The sequence below is a fragment of the Choloepus didactylus genome, chromosome 26 (assembly GCF_015220235.1).
Source record: "Choloepus didactylus isolate mChoDid1 chromosome 26, mChoDid1.pri, whole genome shotgun sequence".
NCBI classification, from domain to species: domain Eukaryota; kingdom Metazoa; phylum Chordata; class Mammalia; order Pilosa; family Megalonychidae; genus Choloepus; species Choloepus didactylus.
Window position 1 is genome coordinate 5,641,472 of NC_051332.1, and position 15,232 is coordinate 5,656,703.

The 15,232-nt window shown below is 35.7% G+C and overlaps 1 protein-coding gene and 1 pseudogene across 1 annotated transcript; both read right to left on the minus strand.

Moving 5' to 3' along the window:
• Nucleotides 1–2,701: 2,701 nt before the first annotated feature.
• LOC119520827 (olfactory receptor 5M10-like) lies at nucleotides 2,702–3,565 on the minus strand. Its single transcript, XM_037818727.1, has one exon. The coding sequence runs from the start codon at nucleotides 3,563–3,565 to the stop codon at nucleotides 2,702–2,704; it is 864 nt and encodes a 287-aa protein (XP_037674655.1).
• A 10,565-nt stretch (nucleotides 3,566–14,130) lies between these two features.
• Nucleotides 14,131–15,076, minus strand: LOC119520897 (annotated as a pseudogene).
• Between the last annotated feature and the right edge of the window lie 156 nt (nucleotides 15,077–15,232).

Below are 15,232 nucleotides of genomic sequence, written 5' to 3' on the forward strand. Positions count from 1 at the left end.
TTCCTTAAATCTTTCAATATTTTTCAATTTATATTCTTACAATAAATATGGGAATAGTTTAATTCTGAAATATCATGCCACATTAAAAATTTGTTCACCAGAAATATTTACTGTTTATGAAAATACAAATCCCACACTATCAAGTGTTTTCTTTATAATAACAAATGTAGGCATATAAACTTATTGAGAGGAAATATGACAAAACACAAACATATATACTCTATTGGATTTAGATAAGATAATTTACTTCTCCATTTCTGCCTGTATTTTTTAGTTATTTATAATATGTATAAATTTATAATTTTGAATATATGTTAATAAAATGCAGTTTGAATACAACTACCACATATAAAAAATATGTACTATTGCATTGAACAGTAAGATAATTCTACTTATGATGCACACAATTATGATGTTAACCTGAAATACTGGAGAAGATCCATATTGGTTATTGTTAGAATAAATAGCACTATCATCATCATCAACCTAATCACCAAAATTTCATCTCCTGCAATAATTGTACCATTTCCTCTTGAAACACATGCCATCTGACCTTTGCAGTGTGCTGAGGAGTTGTTGCCACTGCAGTGTGTTGGAAAGAGAAGAGAATTTGGAACCAAAGGACTTGCCTATGTCCTCCTTAGTAGCTGAGTGATTTTGAGAAAGTCATTCAATCTCCTTGTGCCTAAGACTCCAAATGTTTTAAAAAGTATCCATTCTTTTACAAGTTCATTTCTGAGGATTAAAATAAACAGTGAATTAAAAGTGAGAGATTACTGTAATTAAACATCATCTATAGCAATATTAACTTATTTATTTTGGTATATGTTCTGCACTACCTATACAAATTTTCTGAGGTGGCTTTCAACAAATATTTTAAATTGGAAAAAATAATTTGTAAGTAGAATCATATAAATAGAATAAAAACTAAAGAGAGACTATAAATATAACAACCATGTGGGTTAAGAGATTAGTAAGATTGAATTTAAATTTGGTTCTGAAAGCCAAAATGGTTCTCAAGATTAGAAAACAATTGAAAACATATAGCTATTACAGCAGAACAGAGAGTGTTTTTCACACTAATTCTAAAATGCTTTTTTATAGGATTATAAATTTGAGTGTCAGACCATCCTGGTTGCTAGGAATAGAAACACAACTCTTTGCTTACCAAAAAGGGAAGATGGTTAGAAGATAGGGAATGTTCCAAAGACTAAGGGAAGTGGAATCAAGGACACTATGACAGTAAGGACCCTTGGTTGGTCACTCATTTATAGGTTTTTCTGCTTCATTGTCTCTCTGAAGATCAGCTTCTCCTGTTGTCCTACCATCACATACAAAAACTAAACAAATAGACCAAGAATCAAACAGTCTTAAGATTTAAATATTATATCCTAGACACTGAGAAATCATCCCCTCTTGAATCTACTGTTTCTGTAATAGGATTTTGATAAGCACAGCCATGTTCAATCAGTTGAGACTTCATACTGGGGCTTGATTTTCTAAACACTCCAAGTTATTTAGAGGATTCTGGAAAATAATTTGAATACCTTACAGTAAATATTGTAGTTGATTTCATAGAGGCATTTCTTACAGTGGTGTGAAAAATCAAGAGTGCACAGTACTAAAATGCAAAACATCTAAGGCAACTTAAAAATACATAAATTATGATTCAATATGCAGCCATCTGGTTGACTCATAATACATGGATTAATGTGGATAATTACTCATTTCTTATATTGCTTTCTTATTCATGCTTTTGTCAGTAGAAGTTTTAAGAACTACTGGACCAGTTTTATCTAAAAAATGAGTCACAGACTGGTTTATGAACCAGGTTAGACATCATGTCTTCTCATCCAAAAGGATACATGCACGTCTACTTACATGTATACAATTTCAGAGCATTTGTGGGTCAAAATTGAGAGACCCAATTGACTCTTAGTAAATTATTATAACATCAAAACCACTACATTGAAAATACCTGGGTTGCCATTATAGTATATTGAGGACTGAATTGGATCTGTATGCTTAGTAATTCATAAGTGGGTGTGGACAGTTAATTTTTAAAAATTGAGGACAATAATCAGTAAAATCACAAGGACAAAATGTTTATCAAAATACCCATGATGGTGGTTTAAGGAAAACTGAGAGAAGGTTTATACCTATGGAATACCCATATATTTAATAATTTCCTAAAGGTGATTTTAATGATTAGTCATGCTTCAGAGTCACTGTTCTATATGATACATTGGAATAGAGACTCTTTCATCATTTAAAGAAAGAGTAAAAGAAGTCTACTTACCTTAGGTCTCACTATGGGTTTGTAGACCATATAGTTCAGAGTAGACAGATGTACAGTGTTCCAATTACAGTAACCTTGTTATAAAATTTACTGCCAAGTAGTAAACACATTGTCATCATTAACATGCAGAACTATTGAAGAAAAACAATTTATTTTCATAGGATTACTGCCAAAGAAAACATTTTACGTTTAAATACTAAAGTGTGTTATTAACCCAATATCTCTTAAAGGTATTAAATTTGAGAAGAAATTATCTAAAGAAAGCATTCCAAAATTATCACAATAAATAAATCATGATCTCAGAGTAATAGGTTTGTCCTTCAAAGAGTATAATTATGTTGCCACAGCATTTACTGGTAACAAATGAGCAGACACTTAAACTATAATTTAAAGAAATTTCCCTTAATCATTTGTGGCATGGCATGGATCACATCCTTGTTCCTTAGGCTGTAGATCAATGGGTTCAGCACTGGGCTCAAAAAAAGCATAAAAGACTGCAATTATTTTGGACTCCTCTACAGACTTCTCAGTTGGGGGCCTTAAGTACATACAGAAGAGTGTTCCATAAAATATGGTAACTGTTGCCAGATGGGAACCATAAGTAAAGAAGGCTTTGTACCTGCCTTCAGCAGAATGCATATTGAAGAAGGTAGGACAGAAAGATGATAGAGAACTTGAGCGTGTAAAGCCAGCAACTACAAATATTGCCATCTTTTTGACAGAGGTGTCAGAACAGGCCAACATTAGAAGAGGAGAATCAGCACAGTAGAAATGATTAATTTCAAGAGAACCATAGAAGGATAAGTGAAAAGTCAACAGTGTCTGAGAGAGGCCATTAAGGAAGCCATAAGTATAAGGGACTGTGACTAAAGATCTGCAAATGTTCTTGGACATTCTGGTACTGTGATGGAGAGGGCTGCAAATGGCCACATAGTGATCTGCTGCCATTGAAGCAAGGATATAAAACTCGGTGATCACCAGGGCAATGAAGAGAAGACACTGTGTGAAGCACCCAGCATTGAAGATGGTCTTTTGATCTAAGAGGAAATTGTACAGCATATTTGGTGTGATGTTGGAGGAATGGCAAATGTCTACAAAGGAGAGGTGTCCCAGGAAGAAATACATGGGGGTGTGGAGGTGGGAACTGGTCCTGATCAGCACAGTCATGCACAGATTCCCCACCAGTGGGATTAGGTAGATCACCAGAAACACCCCAAACAGGATCTTCTCAAGCACTGCATCATCGCTGAGCCCCAGCAGAATCATTTGGTCACTGTGGTATGATTTGGAGAGGACATTTTCTCATCCTTTGAGAACTGAAAATGGCAGGGAATGTGAGATTTTGATCTAATACTTGTTTGTTTATTCCATCCATTTTATTTTATCATTGTCTCATTGATCTCCTCAGCCATGGATAATTACTGTTTTCTTTTCAACAAACACATTAGTATAAATAACTACATACATTTCCTCCCACATCACTGTTACTCTGTATGTCTCTTTCCCTCTCTCAAACTCACTCTCTTACATACACACTTATATAATCACACATATTTACATATACTTGCACACATATACATACTTAGACATTTATACACGTCTACTTGGGAAACTGCACATTTGGTACTTTTAAAAATATCATGAGGAAAATATGTCAAAAGGGAAAGAAATCAGGTATGAAAACCATGTCCTTTGCATCATTTAAATGGACAATGGAAGAGTTGAATCTTTCAGGATTCTCCAGTTCTGGTATCCTGTTTTTCAGATACAAATTGTGAGAGGAGTGTTCAGCATGTCATTTTCACTTGAAAGCCAGTGTTCTATGGCCTAATTTCATTAAAAAACAAACAAACAAACATTGCATTAGCTAAATTTATCTCTTAATATGTGGCTATATTGTCCTCTCTTATTTGTAAATTGAGTCACTCATTTATTTATTTATATTGTAAGGTTTGATTTCTTCTGTTCTAGGTTCTGGGGTTACAGCACTGAACAAATTCCCCACCCTTGTGGAACATCTGCTATAGCACAGGAATCAGATAGTAAACATGAGAAAAAATATATATAATGTCAAATAGAAGCAAGCAAAGCACTGTGAAGAAAAATGCAGGTAAGAGTGCAATGAGGGCATTTTGAAGCCATTCAGACAGAGGCTATTTCAACAGTGAATAAAGAAAGCAAGTATTTGGGAAGAGTGTGGCATTTTTTATCCTAAATTCTTGTGTCAGTAACCCACTTATTAAATTATTTAGGAAAGAACTGATAATGTTACAATGTAGACTTAGCTTATAGCTCTAGACACTCTTTTTTCATTCATTCATTGTGAAATAAGATTTAGCTGCAAATACTCTTCAAGAAGTCCTGCTAGGTCATTGCTTATTTGATTAACTGATAGATAACAGAAAAACTTGCATATAATAATTGATTTTTTAGAGATGCAATGCACTCTCATTAATATATGTGAACAGGAAAGCAAGCTCAATTGATGAAAATATTCTTTCTTTCCCCACATTGCATTTGTAGAATACTAATCACCACACAATAGAACAAAAAGAATTTTTAGTATACAAATGGAGAAAATGACCTACCTATAAAAGTTGGCCTACCATATTTTGCCAGTTGAAAGTGGGAAGATTTATAGTGTATTCCTTAAGTATATTCCCTAAAGTATTTTATGAATAATTGTATAGAAGCAATTAAAATCTTCTTTGTTCCTCAAGGGCATAACTGTAATTTGATGTTTTGGGGGGCTAGATTCTCCTTTGAGGCTGAAATCCCTATCCAATATTTGTGTATCCTGCTTGGTACATGAGTGCATGGGTCCTTATATATTTCAAGAAATTAGGCACCACTTTCATTAGGATGGAAGGAAGAAAATATGTGTAGATAATTTTTCTATATTTATTCTATTGAAGATGAGAGAGTCCCCATCAGAATAATTGAATGATATCTGGCATTGCATTTGTTAGAGAATAAAGCAATCAAGAGACACTTTTATTTGTCCTTGTGTTCTAGTGCCCTGAAAATCCTAAGACAAAACTAGGTCAATAAAATTAATAAATCTAGGTAATGTCTGACCAAGACAGGAGAGACATTCCTCATTTTGGCAGACCTCCAAATGAGGGATTAAGTTATGAGAAATCAGTGATAAAGCTGTATATCATTACTAAAATGTACATTGTTACCAGCCCATGAAAATTGAGAAGATTTTCATATAAGATAAGTTTACTCAAAAATGAATGAGCAACAATCATATGGTTAGTAATAAAGGAGGGCAGGAAAATTATATGCTATGCAATGTCTAACAAGCAAAATAGAGGAGGATAAATCTGTAGATTTGTGCTCTATTTCTCATTAAACACACACACACACACTGTAACCAATAGTAAGATTATACCTTATATATTGAAGGGGTTACTATTTGGACAACAATATGTTTTTTCTATGACAAAAGGATATACTAGTATCATGACTAGTATATTTTATCCACTGCCAATAAGCTGAATTTATGTACAAGTCAGTGGTTGATCTCTGAAAAAATTAGTCTGCACTTTGGGATGATGGCCCAGCCATGAAAATTTTTGACATATCCCATTCAAATTGTAGCTAGCAGTAAAATAAATATGTGTAATCATTTACTAAGGATTTAGGAAAATGATATTCATCATGCCCTGGCTTTTCAAGCCTATATGTTTAATAAGCAAAGATCAGACAATGAGTCACTTTTATATTGAAAAATTTTGAAGAATACCTCTTTTCTAATCCCCCAAAACTTCCATTCCATGACCATTGATATTCTTCCTCTGTGATTCCTTTAACTTGACCTGACAGTTGGTTCCCATTATTCCCTAGGCAGTCCAGATTTCTTGTCTAGGTCAGAAGCACATGACATGAGGACTCCCAAAGAATTTAATTCTGATATTTGCCTCTGACTCACTAGGGCAAGAGGCAATCTCTAAGCTCTGTCTCAGTCTCCTGGGAATACTCTAGCTCAACATATTCTTCATCAACTCCTCTCTGAAAGTTTCACCACCACCCAATCAAGGCTCTATCAGACTGGCAGATTGGAGCTAGTGCTCTTGCTTCTCTGTCTTTCTCTCTCCCAGCTAATTTAATACTGGGCTTCATATCTTTGAACAAGGTGTTGAAATGGATATCTGCTTATTTTATAGCATTCAGGGCTGTGGAATAAGGGTATTTCTACAAAACAAGCACATTCCTCATTATGCTTAGGGCATTTGGTCTACCTCTACTACCAGAAAAAAGCCTTGTGGTAGAAGGTAGGTTGGAGCCAGGATGAATAGAAGTGGGTTTGGTCATGTTTAACTCCCTACAGAAATGAAGAAGTTTTTTTAAAATTTTTACCTATGGATGTTTGACCTCCATGTTTCTCAGACTATAGGTTAGGGGATTTAATACCTATGGACGTTTGACCTCCATGTTTCTCAGACTATAGGTTAGGGGATTTAACATGTGGATTACCACTAGATAAAACACAGATATCACTTTTTCTTGGTATATTGATGAACTGGACCTGGGTTGCTGATGCATGAATAAGATTGTTCCAAAGAAAATGGTGACCAGTATAATGTGGGAAGCACAGTTGGAGAGAGCTTTATGACTTCCCTCAGGGGAAGGGCTCCTCAAGATAGAAGTAAAAATGTTGAGGTAAGAGATGAGAATAGTCAGAAGGCAGGTGAGTTCATTAATACTAGCAAAAATAAAAATGACAAGTCACTGGCATGTATATCAGAATTGATATACATTGAAGAGTTATGAAGAATACCTCTTTTCTAATCCCCCAAAACTTCCATTCCATGGGGTTCAGGAGGGGTGGAGTTTCACAGAAAAAAATGGTTGATGACACTAGAGCAGCAGAAAGACAACTGGCAGTTAAAGCCAGTGTGAATGGCAGCCTTCATAAAGCCTGCAATTTATGTAAACAACACAAGGAGGACATTAAGATGGCAAGACAGCATGACTGTGTAATTAACGGGCTTGTCTACAGCCTTGAAAGGATCATAGGCCATCATAGTCAACAGAAAACCCTCAATGGCAGCAAAGAAACAAAAGAAGAAAAATTGAATGGCCCTTTCAAATTAAATGAATTTACTGGGTTCTCTACCCAGAAATTCACCAGCATATTAGGGGCATTGATAGAAGAGTAACAGAAGTCAACAAGGGCCAAGTTATCAAGAAAAAGTATGTGGAGATTTGAAGATGTATATCAAATTTGATTAATGATTTTAAGCTGAGATTTCCAAGTATAGTGATCATATAGATAACTAGGAACACCAGAAAAAGAAGACACTGTAGCTCTGGATGATCCATGAATCTCAGGAGAATAAACTCAGTCATTGTTGCATGATTACTCAGATGTTTGTCTCAAAATGGAGGATTCATTTGCTGGGATAGCAAAGAAACCAAGGAAAAAAATTGTACCAAAAAACAGCAGGGATATCAAATAGTTCATTCCATGCTTTAAATAAGATGACTTATAAGGTGTCCTGAGGGCATGTCTATTAAACCTCTTTTATTTTCATATTGAAGTAACAAGAAAAGATTCCTTAAGTAAGCTCAGTAACCTATTTTATTTAAAAATATGCACATTTTTGCATGTGTGTCTGTGTTTGTTTTCATACATCTGGGGTCATACTCCCTTTCCCTCCTCATCCAAGCCTGAATAATATAATTTGCTTTATAAATTGAAACTCTGATCCTTTCATCCTACTGATTAAAATTCTACATTGCCAGTAAAATTAGAGTCAAACTACTCAAAAAGGCCTTTGATGCCCATACATTACCCTACCTCCCAACTTTTCTCTCATCCTTGCCCCATCCCTCTTCTCTTCTCTTCTCTTCTCTTCTCTTCTCTTCTCTTCTCTTCTCTTCTCGTCTTCTCTTCTCTTCTCTTCTCCTCTTCTCCCCTCTCCTCTCCTCTTCTCTTCTTCTCTTCTCTTCCTTCTATCTTTCCTTTCTCTTTCCCTTTCCTTTCCATCCTTTTCCTCACTTTCTTCTCCTCCCATCCTTCTGTCTTCACCCACCACAATACCCCCACCTCCCACTTCCCCAACTATTCTGAACTACATGATATTACTTTGAATGGATCATTCCCAATGACATACAAACAGGCTGCTATTTTTTTTTCCATTTTAGAAAACAAATCTTAATCCTGTTGCCCTTGCCACCTATCATCACATTCCTTTGTCTTCCCTTTGGCAGTAAAAGGAATTGAAACAGTTGAATATACTTTCTGTAACCAGTTCTGCTTTTCCTGTTTTCTCTTTCCCACTCTGATCAGGCTTCTCACCTCTGTACTCTATTGAAGCTGCACTTGTGAAATTACCTGTGGTCTTCATGTTGTTAAATCCAGTAGTGAATTCTCAGTCCTTATCTTTACCTGTCAATGGCATTTGACAGGCTGATTGCTTATTTCTCCTTAAAAGGCTTTATTCTTTTAACTCCCAGGACATTGCACTATCTGAGTTTTTCTCCTACCATTCTCCTTTGCCTATTCCTTCTTTTCTCCCTCACTTTTCATGTTGCAGTAGCTCAAAACTCATTCCTTTATCCTCTTCTCCTTTCTATTTACTTTCTTGGTGATCTTATTTGTCTCCTGGCTTTAAATACCATCCATTTTCTTAGAACTCCTGAATTTATATCTCTAGCCATGACTGATTTCCCAAACTCTAGACTAAAGTATTTGATTGCTTACTCACAACTCCACATGGATATCAAATAGAAATTCAGCATGACCCAAACTGACCTTTCTAATGACCCTGAGCATTTACTATACCCATAGCATTCCAATATCAAGTCAATGACAATTTTACAGCTCCATTTATACAGATGAAAACAAACAAAGAGGTATTGGAGAATATTTTGTTGCTTCTCTTTCTCACACACTCCATATCCAGCCCATCAGTTACTTCTGTTGGCTATATTTTTAAATTACCCATATCCATAAGCCAATCACTTCCTATATCCCCCTCTCCTCTCACTGAGGCACAAGCCAATACCATATCTTTCACTTAGATTAATGCAATAGACTTTTAGCTGATCTTTCTATTTTGAAAATCAGCTAAAATCATACCCTATAAAATAATCACATTAAAAAATTTAGTACCCACTCTTTACATGCTGTACTTTATGCATATATAATATATACAATCAAATATATTAGTATTATATATGCATATAAACATAAGTTTTGTCTAAATGGAATAATATTCTATGTGATATGTATGATCCTCAATGCAATATATGTGTTTGTGTGTGTCTGTGTGTGTTTTAAAGAGGGAGGCATTATTTTGTTTTTTTAACTCTGGTTTCCCACCAAGTGTCCATTATTAGAGACAAATCTAGTGAAATGTTTAGAGTATCCTTACATACCTGGCAGAGCAAGAGGACATTTTATACATCATACTTTGTGGATTATTCCCAACAAACCAGAATGGAGGTAGAATTCCCCTTGTATAATTGAAAACCTGTCCTCAGAAATAATTAAATAACTATTACAAAGTCATAAAACTACCACAACCAAACCACAAGGTAAAGACTTACAATTGGATGTTTGTCAATTTATGCATGTATTGCCATATAATTAGCTTATTTAATACCTTTCAATGATCATGAAATTTTCCCAGGTGTTTTGACACAATACCCAGTGTTAATTAATTGTACTTGCTTTCCACACACATATATGTATATATTCATATACTATATGCTAATATGCATTTATGCAAATATTTGTGTTAAATATTGTATAAAATTATTTTTTCTGTTTCTGGTGTTTCTAAATCCCTTCCTTCTCAAAACATCTGTGGTCACAATTTACTCAGTAACATTTAAAGCAGTGATTCAGACATACTCAGTTTAAGATGTGTAGTAACAATTGCTGGAATATTTTTTTGAGTCCTCTCAGAAACTTTGTACTTCTGAATGCTTGAAGATAAATCAAAACATATTCTTTGCAAATAGGGATATTTCTTTAATAATTTAGTTGTGTTTTATTAGTTTCTAGAGGAATATAAGTTTTCTGGTTTTCAGCATTGAGATTTACAGGATTTTTGATCATGGAAGTAGCATCAGAAAATCAGCAAAATTAATTTAACAGAGTAGAGACTGCCATTTCTGAATCCAAGGCACAGGATCAGTGTTACTAGGCTGCAATCATTCCCTTGAGATTTAGTGTCTGCAAAACACTAAAAAGTCTAAGGTCTGAAATATGCTAACAATTCACAATTAAAATATACCTTTGACTTTTCTTGTGGTAAATGAACTAAATTTTTCACAGTGAGACATTTATACTCTGCAGAGAAGTACAAAATAGTATTTCATTGAAACTACTGAGCACAGAGTTAAACTACAAAGTTCAGAACTAACTAACTTCTACCTCCAAACTTCATAGTCACTTAAAAGATGGTCCCTGATATTCAACTAGAAGACATTTCTAACTTCATTCATTCATTCATTCAACCAATATTTAGTGATTAAAAAAAAATATTGGCCAACCTTTCCTAGGTACTAGGTAGAATAATCAACAAAATCAGTCTTGTCCATTCCTTCAAGAAGCTTACAGTCTGGAGTAGTGGGGAAACAGCTATTATATGGTGATATGAAAGTGTACAATCAAATGCCACTTCTTCTCAAACACCTTCCTGATCACAGCTCTTAACCTCCTCCCATTTGATCACCCCTGTCTCCATATGTTTTTCTCCTTGTTTCTCTAACAAGTCAAGGAGAACCTACCTCAGGACCTTTGCATTTATTGTGATTATGCCTGGATTGCTCTCTTACAGATATTCATACAGAATTACCCCTCTATTCAGGCCTTGCTCAAATGTTATTTCCATGGAGAGCTCTTCTGTGACACCACTGACACCACTATGATAGCACAATTTTCTATTTATTTCATTGCCTAATTTACATTTCTTCAAAGCACACATATCTTCATTTCAAACACACACACTCACACAAACACACTCCCACAAACAGATATATACTTGATATAGACAATAAAGTCTTCTCCACTTGAATATAAGTTTCATGAGATCAGGAAATTTTTTTCCTTACTGGCTGTATCTCTAGCATGTGGCACATGTTATTCAGTGAATAGAGTTTTAATGGCCTATGAATGAATAAAGATATAAAAGGTGTCCATGTTTTGCTCCAAGGGCATATTAAAGAAGTACAACTGAAAAAAAATGTAACTAAACATAGGAAAGGATATTTTAAGTCCAGTGACAGTAAGTATGATGCTATGGTACAGTCCCCATTAGTAATACAAAAGATCTGATTGTTGTGATTATTTTATAGGAGTCTGAGCATGATAAGAAAGTAATGAAGGCAAATGTCTTAGTCCTGTCATATAGCCAAATTCCCTAGAAACCAGGCTGTCACTTCAATATATGAACCTGTAACTCAGGTCAGGGCTGAAGATAAAAATTTGGGAATCATTGCAAACTCTTAGATCACCTAACAAGAGGATGCAGATGAAGAATTGAATGTTAAGGACCAATCTTTTGGCTCTAGGATTTAGAGGTCAGCACAAGGAGGAGGAAGAGCCAGTAAAGCTAACTGGGAAAAAGTGACCACTCGGGGAGGTGATATAGAAGTCTGGAAAAGGATGTTTCAAGGTAGTTGGGCAGATCAACAGAGTCAAGTCCTACTAAGATCTTGAAGGGAAATAAGATGGTAAAATAGTCTTCAGTTGTAGTATTTGGAGGTCTTTTGCATGCTTCACAAGGTTATGTTCAATGGATTAGTGGCACAGAAACACAAAAAGTAGTGTGAGTGTGTTAGAGAGTCAATGGAACATGGGGAAATAAGGGCAATGACTAGAGTCTGTGCTTTAAAGATTAACTGTACAGGGGAACAGAGAAAGAGACTGGTGGCTTGGGAGGGCTTTTTTTCAAGGAAACTATTAAGAAAGGCAGTTCTAGACCATGTTTGTAAATAATGAGGATATTCAAGCTGAGTTGGAGAAACTGATGTTTGCAGAGAGTAGAGATATCATTTCACAGATAAATTCTATGGAAAGCTTCAAAGAAGTGAAAGAGCTGGTCAAAAATAGAAGCAAAGACACATAATCAATTTTGAGAGTAGGGAAGGAAATATAAATATTTAAAGGTGGGTGAACTTATCTGAGTATTTCTTTTTTTGGGGGGGCAGTGAAATATGAGGCAAGATCAGGGCCATTGAGTGAGGTGCTAGGGAATTTTCTCTAATTGTAATAAGCAGCTTTGGTGAAGGACCAGAGCAAAGAAACAAGTTTAACTAAAGTTGGGAATTACGTGAGTGGAATGGAGGGGTGAATGAAACAGTTTAATTAAGGTTGATTGAGTGAATACGATAGATCAGCAAAATCTCAGCTGAGCAATGAGTAAACTATGGACAGGAGAACAGTGAGGAATAATAAGTGCCACTTTTCTTAGATTCATGATAAAAGCAGTAAGGGATGGGTATTATAATAGATGAATTAGAAAAGAAGGGGGCATTAATGCAGATGCAAACCATGGTACAGTTTCAGATGTCTTTGAGAGAAACTTCAGTGAATAGGTAAATGTGGGAATTATGGGGAAGAAGGAAGATTGTTCCTACTACTTACATTAAAACAGGATGGACAAGATGAGTTAATTCCTCCTTTGCAGTCTCTCAAACATTTATTCAGTGGTAAGATAGGCAGAGAATGGGAGGTCTTACTTGGAGCTTGCAGAGTGCTACTGTTCTTCCTCATGGATGTTGAAATGGGAAGAAATAATGAATAGACATTTACCTGATGCCAAAACATTATTAGGCCTCCTCCACCATGCCATCTCATCCAAGAAGGCTGTTAGGCTATTATCCTATTTCTCCAATATTGGCAACCCACCACAATGAACAACCAATAGATCATTTATTTTGAAAGTTTATTGAAAACTATGTGCAACCTTGGGAGGGAGAAAGATAAAAAGTTAAAGTACAATAATTACTATCCTTAAAATATTCCAATTAATTCACAAAACCACTGAGCAATTCCTCCTGTATTGCCATGGTCCTCATATTATTATAATGCCTGATAAGATTCTCTCACAAATCTTATCTGATGTTCTTGACATCCATATGAGTTTAAGAAGTGTCATATGTGTTAGATTCTGTGGAACACTGCCCAGTTTTGCTTTTCAGGGTTGAAGTATTGAGTAGTTGTATCTCCAGCTGTCAAGTATACCAACAGTTGATGATTCACAGCCAGATTTTTCTGTGGCATTTGCCCCTGCTCAGAGGAATTGCCTTGCTCAAGATTATGCCTAAGTGGATAGCCCACATTCAAAAAAGTTCATTGGAGAGATACAAATACCTGACACTTTAATCCAATTTGACACCCTCTGAGGGACTGTCCCAGCTCCAGAGTTCCATGTGGGATTAGCTAATCTGCTGTTGCAACATTATCACAATTCTACTTCTTCTGCCCAATTGTACTTCCCTCACTCCTTTACAGGTATTGTACTTCTGTGTACTCACCAATAAACTTCCTACATACCAATATCTGTTTCAGAGCCTGTTTGCCTGGGGCCCAATCAAAGACATGAATTTATATATAATAAACAGCTAAATATTGAAGTTGTAACTTAAATCCAGCTCTGCCAATTCCAAATCATTTGATAGTTTATCAGACTCAGCCCCACCTAATGTATTCGTTCATTAGATAGGCCCAGATATGTATGATTAAGATGCCAGGAGACTAAACAATACAACTCCTTTTAAATCATTTGTGTTAAAACAATTAAACAATTAATTAGAGGATAAAATTAATAAAAAATTGTAATTTCTTCTACATAAGAGGATGGGCTTTACAGTATGTGTCTCTGTAAGATTTTACTTAGGGCTTCTTTTACATACTTATTTTTCAAACTGTAGATAAAGGAATTTAGCATAGAAATGACCATTGTATAAAAGACAGAAACAACCTTGTCCTGCTCAGTTGAGTAGCTGGAGGTGGGGCACAAGTACATGAAAGAGAATTGTCCCAAAGAATATGGTGACAGCCATGAGGTGGGAGGCACAGGTGGAAAAAGCATTTTGCCTGCCCTCTAATGAGGGCATCCTCAAGATGGTGATGAGGATGCATAGGTAGGACATGAGAACAATCATAACACAGCTGATGACATTAAAACTGGAGAGAGCCATGATGACAATACCATTGATGTGGTGTCAGAGCAAGAAAGTTTGAGAAGTGGAGTGTCACAGTAGAAGTGGGTGATCTTATTAGAGCCACAAAAGGACAATCTGAAAGTCTTCCCCATGTGGATTTATTTCCAAAGCCTGCTAGGAATGAGATAGCCACCAAAAAGAAGCAAATTCTCCCAGACATGAGAGCTGGATAGAGCAGGGGTTCCCAAATGGCTGCATAGTGGTCATATGCCATCATGGCCCACAGGAAGCACTCAGTCCCTAGGAAGAAGCCAAAAAAGTAGAACTGGGCAGCACATCCATTGAAAGAAATGGCCTTATCCTCAGACATGAGGTTCACTAGCATCTTAGGAGTGACAGAAGAGGAGTAAGAGGCATCAACAAAGGAGAGCTGCTGAGAAAGTAGTACATGGGGGTGTGGAGACAGGAATCAATCTTAATCAACACAATCATTCCCAAGTTACCCACCATGGTTGCCACGTAGATTGACAGAAGCAATCCAAACAGGATAACTTGTAGATCTGGGTTTTCTGAGGGTTCGAAGAAGATAAATTCTGTCACTTCTGTTTGATTCCTGTCTTGAGTCTCTTTCATCTATCTGATCATTTGGGCTAGGGTAAGAGAAAAGATCAAAGATGACATTTGGTTAGATGAATACATGAAAGTGATATAAACAATTTTTTACTAATATACTCATAAATATTCTAACAGAAAAGTATAAAGTGAAAAATGTGATGAACTTGGTATCAAGTCACAAGCCTT